The sequence below is a fragment of the Anabrus simplex genome, chromosome 7, assembly GCF_040414725.1.
Source record: "Anabrus simplex isolate iqAnaSimp1 chromosome 7, ASM4041472v1, whole genome shotgun sequence".
Classification (NCBI taxonomy): domain Eukaryota; kingdom Metazoa; phylum Arthropoda; class Insecta; order Orthoptera; family Tettigoniidae; genus Anabrus; species Anabrus simplex.
In genome coordinates this window covers 119,270,079-119,285,224 of record NC_090271.1, presented here as the reverse complement: position 1 = coordinate 119,285,224, position 15,146 = coordinate 119,270,079, and the positions used below count along the sequence as shown (strand labels likewise).

At 35.5% G+C, this 15,146-nt stretch overlaps 1 protein-coding gene across 2 annotated transcripts in view; it reads left to right on the top strand.

Annotated features, from left to right (window-relative positions):
* The window catches only part of ck (myosin-VIIa ck), a 399,120-nt gene that overhangs the window by 308,491 nt on the left and 75,483 nt on the right, over positions 1 to 15,146 (top strand). For both annotated transcript variants that reach the window (XM_067151286.2, XM_067151287.2), the window contains exons 23-26: positions 2,761 to 3,007; positions 3,099 to 3,272; positions 4,495 to 4,722; positions 12,208 to 12,381. In XM_067151286.2, coding sequence (XP_067007387.2) covers positions 2,761 to 3,007; positions 3,099 to 3,272; positions 4,495 to 4,722; positions 12,208 to 12,381 — 823 coding nt within the window. The remainder of the gene's footprint in view (positions 1 to 2,760; positions 3,008 to 3,098; positions 3,273 to 4,494; positions 4,723 to 12,207; positions 12,382 to 15,146) is intronic.

Sequence of the window (15,146 nt, the reverse complement as noted above, 5' to 3'; positions counted from 1 at the left end):
CACTATTTTGTAAAGTTAGTATCATAAGAAATCATAGTTCAATTTTACAAATTATAAAGTGTCATTGTCCTCTAAACAATGTTTGTTTTAAGATTAAATTAATGTGGCTGATGATGCCCAATAAGAAGGGCGAAACATGTCCCCATAATATTTAGATTTTCTATGTCTAATTGACTACATAACATGGTACTGATTGTATTGAATAGGTGGAACAATAAATGTACTCCTTTTGTAAACTAAGTGAGATAAGTGGTATGTTCCGAGCTGTCAACGGAGAGATGGCGTGGAATGACATTAGTAAACGAATAAGTCTGAGTGACGTTTATAAAAGTAGGAAGGATCACAATATGAAGATAAAGTTGGAATTCAAGAGGACAAACTGGGGCAAATATTCATTTATAGGAAGGGGAGTTAGGGATTGGAATAACTTACCAAGGGAGATGTTCAATAAATTTCCAATTTCTTTGAAATCATTTAGGAAAAGGCTAGGAAAACAACAGATAGGGAATCTGCCACCTGGACGACTGCCCTAAATGCAGATCAGTATTGATTGATTGATTGATTGATTGATTGATTGATTGATTGATTGATTGATTGATTGACTTCATTTCCTCTTTGAACATGAGTAATCAGTTTTCCCTAAACACCTCTCTTTTCTAACCATAGTTCTTCTAGTTCTGTTTCTGAGCTCATTTGTTTCTCATCTTCAAAACAAGGAATGATGAGGAGAGAATATATGAATGACCTAGTAAGTTGGCTGCTTGGTTTGGGTCATAGAGCTGCAAGCTTATATTCAGAAGATGATAGGTTTGAACCCTACCATCAGCAACCCTTGTGGAGGATTTAAATTGAAAGTCACAAGTAAATGGTCACATAACAAACTTTAATACAACTATTATCCGCACACTTTATCTTGGTGCATTTACACCCTAGTGTTGAATCGGTCGACCTCGGCGATCTTCGAGATTCGTACTGGCAACCTTTGAAACACAAACTATGAATCGCTTAAGCATCATTGTGCGACATCTGGCGTACACTTTACGTACTAGTACTGTTGTTGTTTACACAACAAAGCCAAAGTATAGAATTGATGCTAGGAACAAGATTCGCATCGAGAAATGTTTTATAATGTTATATAATGTGTATGTGACATAGTTGTTGGCTTAAGATGATAACGGTTTAGAAATTTCATATCGATCGATCATATTCTCGATTCAATTCAGATTTGATTTTCATTCAGTTGACAGCACCAGGCAGCACTATCGATATCAGGACAGCTCCCTCCTTACTCCTCACCCCCGTACACAAATGCACCAAGATAAAGTGTGCGGATAATACCTTGATATGTACAACAGCTATGACAACAAGCAAAGTCAAGGAGTCTCTAAGTCAAAGAATATCTATCAATGTATGACATCCTCCCTCACTGTTCAATGTCAGTCACACTGCTTTGACTTTCCTCCATAGCAGCTTTACTCCATAGCTAGAGTGAAACACAGAACACGTTCCATGAATGCCATAATTATTTTAAAATCAGCCTTCTAATCACATTGAATACTATCAAACAACTGGGAACCAGTACAGGAATACCCGAAGTATTCCTGCTAGCTAATATGAGCTGACAACCTGCTTGGAAAAAAATCTCCAGCGTTCACTGTGAGCTGTGTAAACTTAAAAAATACCCAGACTTATCCTGCTTGCAGGGCGCTGCTTGTCCACACTGGTAGCTAGCAAACGGGTAACCAACTCCCACTATGCGCATACCCTGAGTCAGTATGATGTAAAATTAGTAGCAAACAAAGAAATCTATGAATGAAGATGATGATGTGCAAAAAATGTTGAATCCTTCTATGTATTTATATTTGTCCTTATCTTTCCTTTCAATTTGTGAGTCCCATAGTGGAGATATAGCATGTCTCTCTCTTACCCAGGTAAGACCAGATAAGGATCTGTTTTATATGAGAGACAGTCTTGAGAGCACAAAAAATACAGCTGAGAATCTTGCCACACTAACAATGTAGCACTCCACTATCTGCAGGGCATCTGGTTGGGCAGCAGTCATAATTGCAGGCCAATGGAATGTATATGTCATGGTTGGTTTTTATTTTTCCTTTCTGTTACTCATTCTGTTCACTATAACCTTTGTCAATATGTTTATCCTTGCAAATCCAAAATTTTGGATACCGGTATTTGAAACAGAATCCATGGTAGAGGGGGGGGGAATGCAATGTAAGGAAAAAGTTTAATTATAGTACTGTAATTAAAAATTATTATTCAAGTTAGCATTTAGCAGAATAGAATCTGAAAACAGTACAGTCCATTGTTAATTAAATTCTAATATACTGGAGCTCTTAATAGAAGTGAAACATAGTCCAACAGTTTTGTAGTGTGTTCTGTACGCTACATTACCTTGTGGCTGGTACTGGTAATGTGTACTATACTGTATATACATTATTACATGGTTTTCAGATAATACAAACATTCTGAATCCAAACAGATAATATCCCCAGTTAGTTTGGATTACCAGGGTTCTACTGTATTTTACAAATAATTGCTTGATAAGATATAAATACTCTCCCACTGCTGTATTAAACTGTTAATGAAATCATAAACCAACGGAAGCAGTAGTGAAGTTGGCAAAATTCATTATTTATATATACATATATATATATATCTTTGTAATCGCTTTGTAACGTTCATTAAAACTGAAAAATTTATTTTATTTTAGTAGTTTGTTTCTATAATGAAGTGTTCTTCCAGGGATGAGATCTACTGTCAAATCTGCAAGCAGCTGACAAATAATCCCTCTAAATCTTCTCACGCTCGAGGATGGATTCTCTTGTCCTTGTGTGTGGGCTGTTTTGCACCTTCAGAGAAATTTGTTAACTATCTCAGAGCATTTATCCGTGAAGGGCCACCAGGGTATGCCCCTTATTGTGAAGAGAGACTGAAACGAACATTTAACAATGGAACAAGAAACCAACCTCCTAGCTGGCTTGAGCTGCAGGTAAAGTTTATGAAAACACTTTTTCTTTAAAACCTTAGAATGTATGCTTCACTAATATTCTGCTAACCAATGACTGTATCTAAAATTTCAGGCTACTAAATCAAAGAAACCAATTATGCTCCCCATCACGTTCATGGATGGTAACACCAAGACTCTGCTGGCAGATTCTGCAACAACTGCTCGTGAGCTGTGCAATCAACTGTCTGATAAAATTGGTCTCAAAGATCAGTTTGGTTTCTCTCTGTATATTGCTCTTTTTGATAAGGTACAGTAATAAGAATAACATTTTACTAGGAGTTTACCTGTCATTAAGAAATATTACCAGAAGAAAACAGCTCGATACTTATAAAATACAATCTTTGTATAGCCAAATAGAAATTCGCCATGTGGTTAGGGGCGCGGAGCTGTGAGCTTGCATCCGGGAGATAGTGGGTTCGAACCCCACTGTCGGCAGTCCTGAAGATGGTTTTCCGTGGTTTTCCATTTTCACACCAGGCAGATGCTGGGGCTGAACCTTAATTAAGGCCACGGCTGCTTCCTTCCAACTCTTAGGCCTTTCCTATCCCATCGTCGCCATAAGACCTATCTCTGTCAATGCGACGTAAAGCCACTAGCAAAAAAAAAAAAAAACCTTTAAAATTCAAGTTTTATATTGTCAAGGAAAAGGAAACAACTAGGTTTCAAAAATATATCTTGCTTAACTGACCTTTATTTTTTTAGTAAAACGAAAAGAAATCTATGCAATGTAAGAATCCCAAGCACAAGAAGTAGATAATCCAGCAATGGCTAGCAATAAAATATGAGTATAAATAAAACAACAGAAATAAGGATAAAATATGGGAAAACCAACTCGGGTAAGGTTTCAGGGGACATAATAATTCTAAACTTTGAAAATATCGTATAATTAATAAGATTAACAGTTATGTTTATAGACATGGTTATAATAATTGAGATATCCATCCAAACAATTAGGAGCCATTGATGTACATAGTAATAGCAGCTAATGTTTGTTCAAAATGTGATCTTTGTGTTTTGTTCAGTATCCTTTGTATAGGTGAGATTTTATTCCCAAATTATGCCTATCTGACACAATAATAATAATAATAATAATAATAATAATAATAATAATAATAATAATAATAATAATAATAATAATAATAATAATAATAATAATAATAATAATAATAATAATAATAATCATCATCATCATAATACATTACATAAATAATAGCACTCCAATTACATCTTCTATTGATTCAAAGTGAATTCTTAAGAATCAGATCTAATCTTCATAGTTGTGCTATTTATTGCTAACAAATTTTGTATAGCCTACATCTATTGTCCTTTCTTACAGTATTCGGCTAACACTAAGAAGTTCAGAACCTCTCCCTCTAATCCCTGTATCATGAAAGGAAAATTCCTCTATTTTCTTGTTCAGGTTTGATTGGAGATTATGTTCTGTTACTTAGTGACTCTTTGTTCTGCAGGTATCATCCCTTGGAAGCGGAGGTGACCATGTCATGGATGCCATTTCTCAATGTGAACAATATGCCAAAGAGCAGGGTGCTCAGGAAAGAAATGCTCCTTGGAGATTATTCTTCAGGAAAGAAATATTTGCTCCTTGGCATGACCCAACTGAGGACCAAGTGGCAACCAATCTCATTTATCAGCAAGTTGTCAGAGGAGTCAAGTTTGGAGAATACAGATGTGATAAGGTAAAATCTTATTTCATGAAAACTGAATGTGTAGAGCACCTTGAATCATTACTGTAGCCTGGCTGACAAGACTTTCACACCCGCAGAACGACTGTCGTTTGTTTACTATTAAGTTAAAAGAAGATATAAAATGGTTCAACCTTTCAATACTATTAATATAAGACATTTATGTTTATATTCCTATTTAATTAAAATTGGTACCGGTTTCAACCACTATCCTTGGTCATCATCGCCGATCACAAGTAAGTGTAATACAATGCACAGATAATTAAAATGTGAAGTTAAAATAATTCTGTTAGTTGCTGTTAGTGAAGCACTAAAATCTTTAGGGAGCACTGTGCGTTGAAGTTTAGTCAAACACAAATAAGAAGCACAGGTAAAAAATGTGAAGATGAAACCGTCAGACGCAGTTAACGAAGCACTATAACACACTGTGGAGTTCTGTTAGTTGAGTTTTCAGTGCTAAGAAGTAGTCTAAAATCAAATACATATTCTACAGTTTCAGTTCAAGATACACAGTATGATTTTAAGGATTAGCACTACGTGTCAATAGTTCTAAAAATCGTGAAGAAGTTGTAGATCAAGTACGTAATTGTAGTACAGAGCAAGTTCTTGAAGAGTAGCAAGACGTGCGTGTCAGTCGGCACTGTGCTTCCAGAAGTTAGTGGAAATGCAATGAAAAAATTTAAGAAAAGATAAAGCATCAAGCTTTAAATGCTGATATGAGTGAAATAATACAATATAGATGTATATTATTTATCGAAAGAGATATAACTAGTTAAAGAAATTTGTATGTTAGATTAATGAAGTTATTGAAACATATGACATAGAAAGAACAATTGTGAAGAGAAAAAAATACTAAAAAGCACAATATTGGAACAGTTGGGGAGCGTAATGACATAGCCTGCTATATCTTGGAGGTAAAAGTTGAAGTCGATCTTAGAATAGCATGAAGTATAAATTTGAAAGAGTGGTCTAAAACATTAGATGTGTTAGAAAACGTAATTCAAATAGGAGAGTGAAAAAAGAAGGTAATACGGAAAGAAAAAGTTGAAGTAGAAAACTAATTAATAAAATAAAGGAAAAAGTAGGGAAATAAATGAGGTGAAATAGTTTAAAGTGGATCAGGTTATAGGAAGTGGAAAATGTTGGTATGAACTATATAAGCACTGTAAAATTGAATTTGGGTTTATAAATTTAGCATTTTTGTAAAAGCGGATAAGGAAGTCAAATAAAATATTAGGTTTTTCAGAAATGTCATTTAAATTCAAATTGGGGTTGAATTATATATCACGCTATGTCATTACACTCCTCAACTGTTCCAATATTGTGCTTTTTAGTTGTTTTTTTGTTTTGTTTTTTTTTCCTTCACAATTGTTCTTTCTATGTCATATATTTCAATAACTTCATTAATCTAACATACAAATTTCTTTAACTAGTTATACCTCTTTCGACAAATAATATACATCTATATTGTATTATTTCACTCAAATCAGCATTTAAAGCTTGATACTTTATCTTTTTTAAGTTTCTACAGATTTCCACTAACTTCAGGAAGCACAGTGCCGGTCAACACATACGTCTTCCTATTCCTCAAGAACTTCCTCCGTACTACGTTTACGTACTTGATCTACAACTTCTTTATGATTTTTGGAACTATCGACATGCAGTGCTGATCCCTAAATTTAAACAGTGCTTTATGAAGTGCAACTGAAGTCTTCAAGAACTAGCTCTGTACTACATTTAAATTCTTATTGTATTCTAGACTTCTTCATGCACAGTGCTCTCTAACACATGTCTTACTAATGTATTTGATCTACGACTTTTTCATGATTTTTGGAACTATCGACACGTAGTGCTGATTACATGCAACTAATCTCATGATTAGACCCGTATTGAATTTGCTATAATATGCTTACAATATTGTGATTTTTTATTCCACCTTTTCAATACAATTGGTTTTATGTTGTTAGATCATAATGCTACAACACTGTTTTATAGGGACATGTTTCGCTTGAATATCAAGCATCCTCAGCCTATATAATCATCTCAAGGTTAAGACCTGTCATATTTGATTAGTTTTGACAAATTTGTAGTTAATTATAATTCTAACAATAAAGTAATAAAATCAATGAACATAGGAATTTATGAACACATTCATAGTTTAACAATATGAATGACTATACTAAAATTGGAATACAGTAACCGTTAATTCTAAAGATATTGACATCCAAAACACAGTGTCTTCAAATGTTGAAAATTTGGCTAAAATTGTTTTCTCAAAGTTCTAATTTATTAAAAACAATTGTAATTTGACTTCTGTGTTAAAACTTGTCGTAATTATAGTTAAAACTTATTGGTGTCTTAAGATTAAAATCTTGGATCCTTTTGGAATTCAGTTTCTTGTTTTAATTTTGAGGCTTGTTACTGTAATTTAATAATTTTGGACAGTAAAATGTTGAATTAGTTAGTTTCATTGAACTAGTCTTGTTTTTACGATCAGATTTTCCGTTGGTAGTAGTTTGTATTTATGAGGTATTTAGTCAAAAGGGACGTTAATCCAAAATCTTGAGTTGATTTGTTTCTTTCATAATATTTGAATGATGGTGCGTCTGTAACAAAGGAAATTTACGTGAATAATGTTGTGTGTTATTGTGCTTTTATAGTGATCTGATGGTATGTATTCACTTACCCCTTTGACTGCTACTACGAAACCTTATGGACTTTGTTACATTATGGTGACTGTTATCTGTTGTGGTTCTACTCCTTGTGTTATACGTATGGAAAAGCTGTTGTGGAGGACGGGTAGAGGATTTAGGGGAAGAAATATTAGGCAGGGCGTTAGACGTTGGACACAAGGAGTAGAACCACAACAGATAACAGTCACCGTAATGTAACAAAGTTCACAAGGTTTCGTAGTAGCAGTCAAAGGGACGCACATTTTTTACCTGTGCTTCTTATTTGTGTTTGAATAAACTTCAACGCACAGTGCTCCCTAAAGATTTTAGTGCTTCACTAACAGCAACTAACAGAATTATTTTAACTATGCATTTTAATTATCTCTGCATTGTTTTACACTTGCTTTTGATCGGCTGATGATGACCAAGAATGACCACTTCAATACGGAACACTTTGAAATTCTTATCTCCTAATGTCGTTTGTTTACACGCTCACGGCCTTCTTGAGAAGAATGTTGTCAAGCAGTACTCCGTGCTGCCAACCTCTGTACTTAGGAATTAATGAGTGATGGTGGTGGTGGTGGTGGTGGTGATGATTATTGTTACAAGACTGGTGATGACTTGTTCTTGCTGTGCAGATGGTTAGGATAGGATTTGGACAAGACCTGTTATATAGGGACAAGCAAAGGTGATCTAGGGGCATAAGCCCCGTTAGAAGCCGCGAAGCGGCCCTAGGCCTCTAGTTTCGTGTGGAAACACGATTGGTCTGGACTGGTTCTTTCTGTGCAGATGGTTAGGATAGGACCTGGACAAGACCATTGGTCTGGAGTGGTTCTTGCCGTGCAGATGGTTAGGATAAGATCGGGACAAGAAACATGTTACATTTTCTTGTGCTTTTATTGTGCTGGGGTTGGTAACGGATTATGATTAACATTATTGATGAGAACGAGATCACATGCCACTTCACATTGACCAATAGGAATGCAAGTAGCTACTTCAGAAATGAAAATAGCTTGTAATACTCTTCATTAGGTTAAATGTACTTCTTCAGATGGGCTGGTGGGTTCCTGGACATCGCAATGAACACATCTCTCCTCTGAGATGCACTCCAAGTAAGATTTCATTAATTTCTACTTACTTATAACATTAGAAATATATTGTCAGCCGGGCTGGAGTAATACCTATCTTGATTATGGAGTATTTCGTTGATTGTAAGTTCATACACCAAACTTCATGTGAATGGTGTAAGAAATATTTTCTCTGTTGTCATAATTGTGAGAAAATTTAAATATAACATGGTGTTTTCCACAGGAAGTATATCATTTGCTCCTTTTTATGTAACCCTAGTGGTAAACGTAAGGTAATTGTACTATTCACTGATGTGAAATGTCACGGATTTAGTTTTGTGTTTTGACATTGGGTTTAACTGAAAGTTCTGATAGACAGTCCTATGAACAATACTGTAAATATTCCTAATCAACATATAATTTCCTCACTGTACTAGTAACAGATTGGCCAGTGTATTCTCTTTTAAGAACCCTGCCTTCCATTATCATATCTTAAAAAAAAAATGTACTTGGTTTCACCATCTAAAACTCATACAACTGGCATCCACATCATACTGCACAGCGATTACCAATGTGCTCTACATTCCTTGTATTAAATACTATGAACAGCTTGTAAAGAAAAGTTCCTGCTGCCCTCCTAAATATTTCACTTCAATGGGGAGCACACAATACACATCATTGCTTGTGGTTGAAAAATATCAAGAGCAGTTTAAGGACTCTTAACAGAAATTCAATCAGCCCAAAGACACAATATCGACCTTGACACAAAAAACATCTGTAACCCAACATTTTGCCATCAAATTTAAGTAAAAGTATAACAGTGATGTCTGTAGCTTAATGTGTTTGCTGCAGCTGTGAATATTGATGGTTTGATTTTACACTGCATCAGCCTACTGTGACTCAGTGCTTTGTTTAGTTATCATCATTTTGGGTCACCAGTGACCTGAAGAATTTTGAGTTTTGTTGAGCCCTACTCTGAACTCCAAAGCAATGCAGATGTAATTGTTGGGTGCAGTATTGTTGAGGGGACATTCCAACGTATTTGTCTCCATGACTGTGTTCCAGTGTCATAAGTGTGTGGCCTAGAAATGACCCCGAAAACAAATGTTACTTTCTTATTCATTAATTCGATGGTTATGGTGATTTTATTTATGCTTGACACAAAACATAAAGAATTTGTAGGCATAATTTTACTTGCAGTCATGGAAACTATGCCTACAGTGAAGTCAGAATGAGAAATCATGTCAGAACACTATTTGTAACAACACTCCAATAATAACTTATCTCTGATCAACTTCTCCATCACGTTTCATTTCTCTCCTCAGCCTTGTCATTGATTAGTATGTTAATTCCTGTAGCCAGGGAACATTGTTACTTGTACTACTATCATATACACCAGTGTATTCTCTTTTAAGAACCCTAGACATACATTTCCTTTGGCTTGCTCCACATTTACTCTCATTCTCTCCACCCTGTCATTCACCTTAATGAAGTTTCTGAAACAGCATTATTAAAACAGTAATTTTTGCATTTGCACCATTAATGGATAACAAAAATTATCTTTTCCCTATTCCACCCAACTGGATCATGCTCACCTTGTGATCTTTCAGACTGCTCTAAATGCTCCTGTAATATGTAGAAGCTTAATAATCTGGCAAACTGCTTTATAAGTTATGATGAAAATGCAATTAAATAAAATTCTAAATCCTGCAGATATGCTTCTTTTTTTTTTGATATGACTAGTATGTTCCCTATTATATTGGTTTTCATTTGATAAAACATATGTCTAAAAGACAGGAAAGCACTCTTCACATGGAAAACTACTAGCATTAGGACGAGAATTCACATGAATATTTATATAAGAAATTTAATTCTCAATCCTGTTCACTGCTTCTTTTTTTATACAACTACAGGGGCTGATGACCTAAATGTTAGGCAAAACATAGTACATTCCTGATTTTTGTATCATATGAAGTCAGCCAACCAGAATGAAGATGTTAATCAAGAATTACATATCTAAAGTATTTTAATTATACTAGTCTTATGAAAAACATAAAAAAATGTACGAGAAAAGCTTTTACATTCAAGTTTTACCAGTAAGCCTATTCAGACAATAAAAGTGAATAATTTAATGTAGCTACTTAAGCCACAAATAAACACAATTACATTTTAAATACAAAATTTACCAATTTAGGAATAGGTTTTTTTTTTATAGTAGCCCTGAAAACATTGGGCTATGCACAGTCCAACCTTGCACTCCTTGCACCACCATCTACTTTCTTTTCGGGGTACGTGTGAATCATCAGCCTGAATCTCTTCATCTAAATTAAAATATAAGTTCAAATTTCTGGAGAGGTGAAGTATTTCTATTGTTTGTATTCAGAGTAAAATAAAGCAGCTACAAACCTTGCACTTGAAAGTGATGCCCAAACTGCCACACAATATGTTATCTGGTTCGTAAGCAGAGTATTTATCACTGTCATCTATTTCTGAACCTGCTTCTCCTGATAAAATATCCAAGATATCACTATCATTGAGCTGGTGTGAGGACATATTAATTGTACAGTAATACAGCTGACAGCGCAACAGATTTAATGCGCTCAGCACCTGGCAAATCGAGTGCTCAGTAGAGGCAAGGAGAAACTACCCTTTTTATTGTTTAGGTTTAGACTTCCCGATAATTGCTGCATTCTAGTGGACATTAGATAAAATACTACCTCCAAGCAAGGGATGGGAACCGTATGGGATACATGCAGCTGCCTATCAACGCATGTGATCTTTTTGATTTATCGATTAGAATAATATCTGGCCTATTGTTGCTGAGCGCGACATCGGTTATGACTTCTCGGTCCCATAGTAGTTTGTATGAATAGTTTCCAAGAACGGTTGGAGGTGTATATTTCCAATATGTATTTGATGACTGAAGAAATCCACATTTTACAGAAAGTTTCATGTGAATGATTTTAGCTACCTGATCATGTCGGTGCTTATAATCGGTACTGGCCAAGTGTGGGCAGCCAGAGATGACATGTTGTATGCTCTCTGTAGTTCTGGAACAGTGGCGGCAGTTGTCTGAGACAACTGTTGGATCATTCATGATGAATTCCGTGTAGCTATTACTTGATCTTGGATGGCCAGAACAAATCCTTCTGTTTCTGGGAAACGGGCACCGTCCACAACCAGGAAAGCAGCGCCCATATCCCATATAGGCATAGTGTTGAAAGTGTTTAATGAGCATAATCATCATTTAATATAACTACCATAATAGTTTACCCATCATTTTGGTTTTATTGGATAAAACATGCACCAAAACACAGATAGGTATTTTTCCAGGAAAACTACTAGAGATGATAAGAAAATGCACAATTTTTTTTTTTGGGGGGGGGGGAGGTAGAAAGCTGCATTCTCGGTGGTGAGCTCCACTTTTAGTAGAATTGACAATTCAGACAGCATATTAACTTTTAAGGGTCCTAGATGCATAATTCCTCCAGCTTGCCCTACTTTATTTGTAACTACCCACTTGCCTATATATACATAGTCTACAATAATCTGGAGGAAATAAGGTTTCTGATGGTGAAAGCATTACTGAAATCAGTTGAGTGATTCCCAAGTTTCCCCTCCATATACACACTCTTCAACTTTCTGTTTTATAATATTAGTGTAGACAGATTTTGTCCTTTTTTGAATTTGTCTGTGGCTAGTTTGTTTTACTTACTTGTAATAATAACATCTCTGTGTAGGAGGAAGATTTGGCTATGATAGCTGCACAACAGTATTACATTGAGTACTGCTCAGACCTGAATGTGGAACGGTTGTTCACCCTGCTACCCAGTTACATCCCCGACTACTGTCTGGCCAGCAACGACAAAGCTATTGATCGCTGGGGTACGCTAGTTGTTCAGGCCTACAAAAAGGTATACCTAACATTTATTTCCTGATTTGTTTCTATAAATGTTATCACTTTCACAATCACTATTAAGAACAATATTATTATGTGTCACTGTAAAATAGATCCTCTGTTGCAATACGTGCTTGAATTAGAATTTTTATTGGATCTGTTGTTCCTGGAAAGTACTGGAGTGTTTATCATTTATTTTAGATGTAAGAATAAGGTGACCAGATGTCCTGCTGTACCGCTTTAGTCAGTTATGTCCCAATGTCTCCAAGATTTTATGGGAGATGCCTAAATGTCCTACTTTTGTGGATGAAATATATTTTTCATGAAACACGACCTTCAGTTTTAGAGAAAATTATCTCTTGCCCTATTTAGTAAGAAATCAAAGAAAGAGTGGAAAATGGTTTTCTGTCCATCTCTGTTTTATTTCTAAAAAATGATGTTAATTTAGATACATTAATACAGAGACTATTGTATTATTGTAGTTAGTTTTTATTACACTTATGAATTACCTTAAGTCATTGCTGTTTCAAGGCCTTGGGAAAACTGTGTAGGTTGACATTAAAGGAAATTCCATGCTCAGAACATGTATTATCCATGATTGGCATTGTTTTCAATTGATTAAACAGTGTTACAGTTGACTGACGGCAGACTCTGAAATGATAAAGAATGCATTGACCTCAAAGCTCATGCTGATCAGCAATCAGCAGTGGCGGCTCGTTTGGGAGGCGCTAAGGCGCACGCCCCCCACGGGGTTCCATTAAATTAGGGAATTTTAGTCTTAAATGTTAGCAAGGGAAATATTTTACTATTATTATCAAGGGTGCGAGTTGTACTGTAGTGCGGCCCGATGCGCTGTTGGCCCTGCGCAGAAGGGCGCTCTCTCATAGCAGACCAAATACTCAGAGTCTCGCTTGACTGGCCTTGAGGGAGCCAATCAGAGGCACAGTAGAGATGTGCTGTTCTAACGGAGATTCCGGTGCGTTTCTGCCGCGGCCTATCGTTGCAGCCAACCTTCCCGAAACATTGCTGATTTGATTTCTATTTAACAGGGGTCAGTTTGTGCCATTTCTATACTAAAACTAGGAACTATTTTACTGAGGCAATTAACCTGAGTTAAATGTGCTGGTATATATAAAATAGTCTTGTACTTTTTTAGGATTATTAACTAACAAAACGAGTAACAACTGTAACTACTGTCTCCTTGCACTTGACTCATGTTGGCGATACTCACTGGAGAGCGCGATGTTTAGCTGTGTGTTGATGAATGATCTCGTGAGGTGACTGTGACGAGGTGAAATTAGGAGAAAGGTTGTGATTTATATGTAGGCGTAGTGTTATGTTTGCACTTCATACAGTATGATTACCGTCGAACATATTAAAGAACTAATGTTTTCTTCTCTTTCTATCGAAAAGAAAGTCAAACTGAAGGAGTGTGGTAGGCCGACACCAGACTTCTCGTTGAAAAAACCGGAGACCAAGAAAATGAAAATAGGGCTTTTCAAAGACAAATTAATTCTCCTGACGTATATTACAAGAACGCGCGGATATGTGGAAGTGATATCTCAGAAACCTTTTACTGCATTCCTTGCCTGCTATTCTCCCGCTCTAGGAAAGGATATAAATGGATCACCACAGGGGTGATATCAATAGTACCATGGACTCTGAAATGCTTGGTAAAGTCTATGTCGTGTCTTGTTTAAGTGATCACTGCAGTGAAACTATTCGTAAACATAATTCGATCGTGGACAAGAACAGACAAATGTTAATAATAATAATAATAATAATAATAATAATAATAATAATAATAATAATAATAATAATACAAACAAAAGCGGACATGAAGAATGCACAAATTCAACCCGAAGACATTTTGAATCGAAATATATATAGAAAGAAAATTGACAAGTGGGAAGTTACTCCAGAGAATGAAGTACCAAAAAGAGCAGGTACCAAGTGGACGGAAGAAAGGAAGAGGATCATTAGTGAACAGATGGAAGCATCCTGGATCCTCTGTGAATGAAATCATAAATAAAGCTTTGTGTGTTCCGAAAGGGACCATTCACGCATAATAATAATAAATAATAATAATAATAATAATAATAATAATAATAAATAATCATAATCAAAATAATTGCATATGCATTGCACCGTATAGTGTTCGAAGTGTGTATTTTGATAACATGGTTTGAAGAATTTGAGACATATTATGGAATTATGAAAGTAAGGCGCGCCCCCCACTGCTGATATCCACGAGCCGCCACTGGCAATCAGTGGAAGTGTTCAGTCATTTTGAAACAGATACATTCCTCAGACTAACCTGAAACTTCTAAGGAATTGCCATTTGTCTTTCTGGGATGAATGCCCTGGAGAATGAGTATTTTCTTTGATAAATAACTTTTGGACTGTAAACAAGTCTCAGCTAATTGAAATGATGAAGACAATACCAGAACTAAAATGTAATGTTCTAATATGTGAAAAGATTTATGAATAGATTGAAAGGATATTCATAAAATGCAACAGAAAAGCACAACAGTGATTATGTTAAATGAAGCTGTACTAAATACGTTCTTGGGGAATGTAGACTGTGTCCTCTACTGTACAACATTTTTATAATACAGTAGAAGTCTGTTATAGTGAGATTTTATAATGGCAAAAAATACACTCGCTATAGCGGATTGTCGTTATATCAGATTTTTTGAAAACGTTGGGAGGAAAACCCACACACATTAAAATCGATATGGAATGGCAATCTGTTTGTTCAAAACTTGCGTTTTTGCAGAT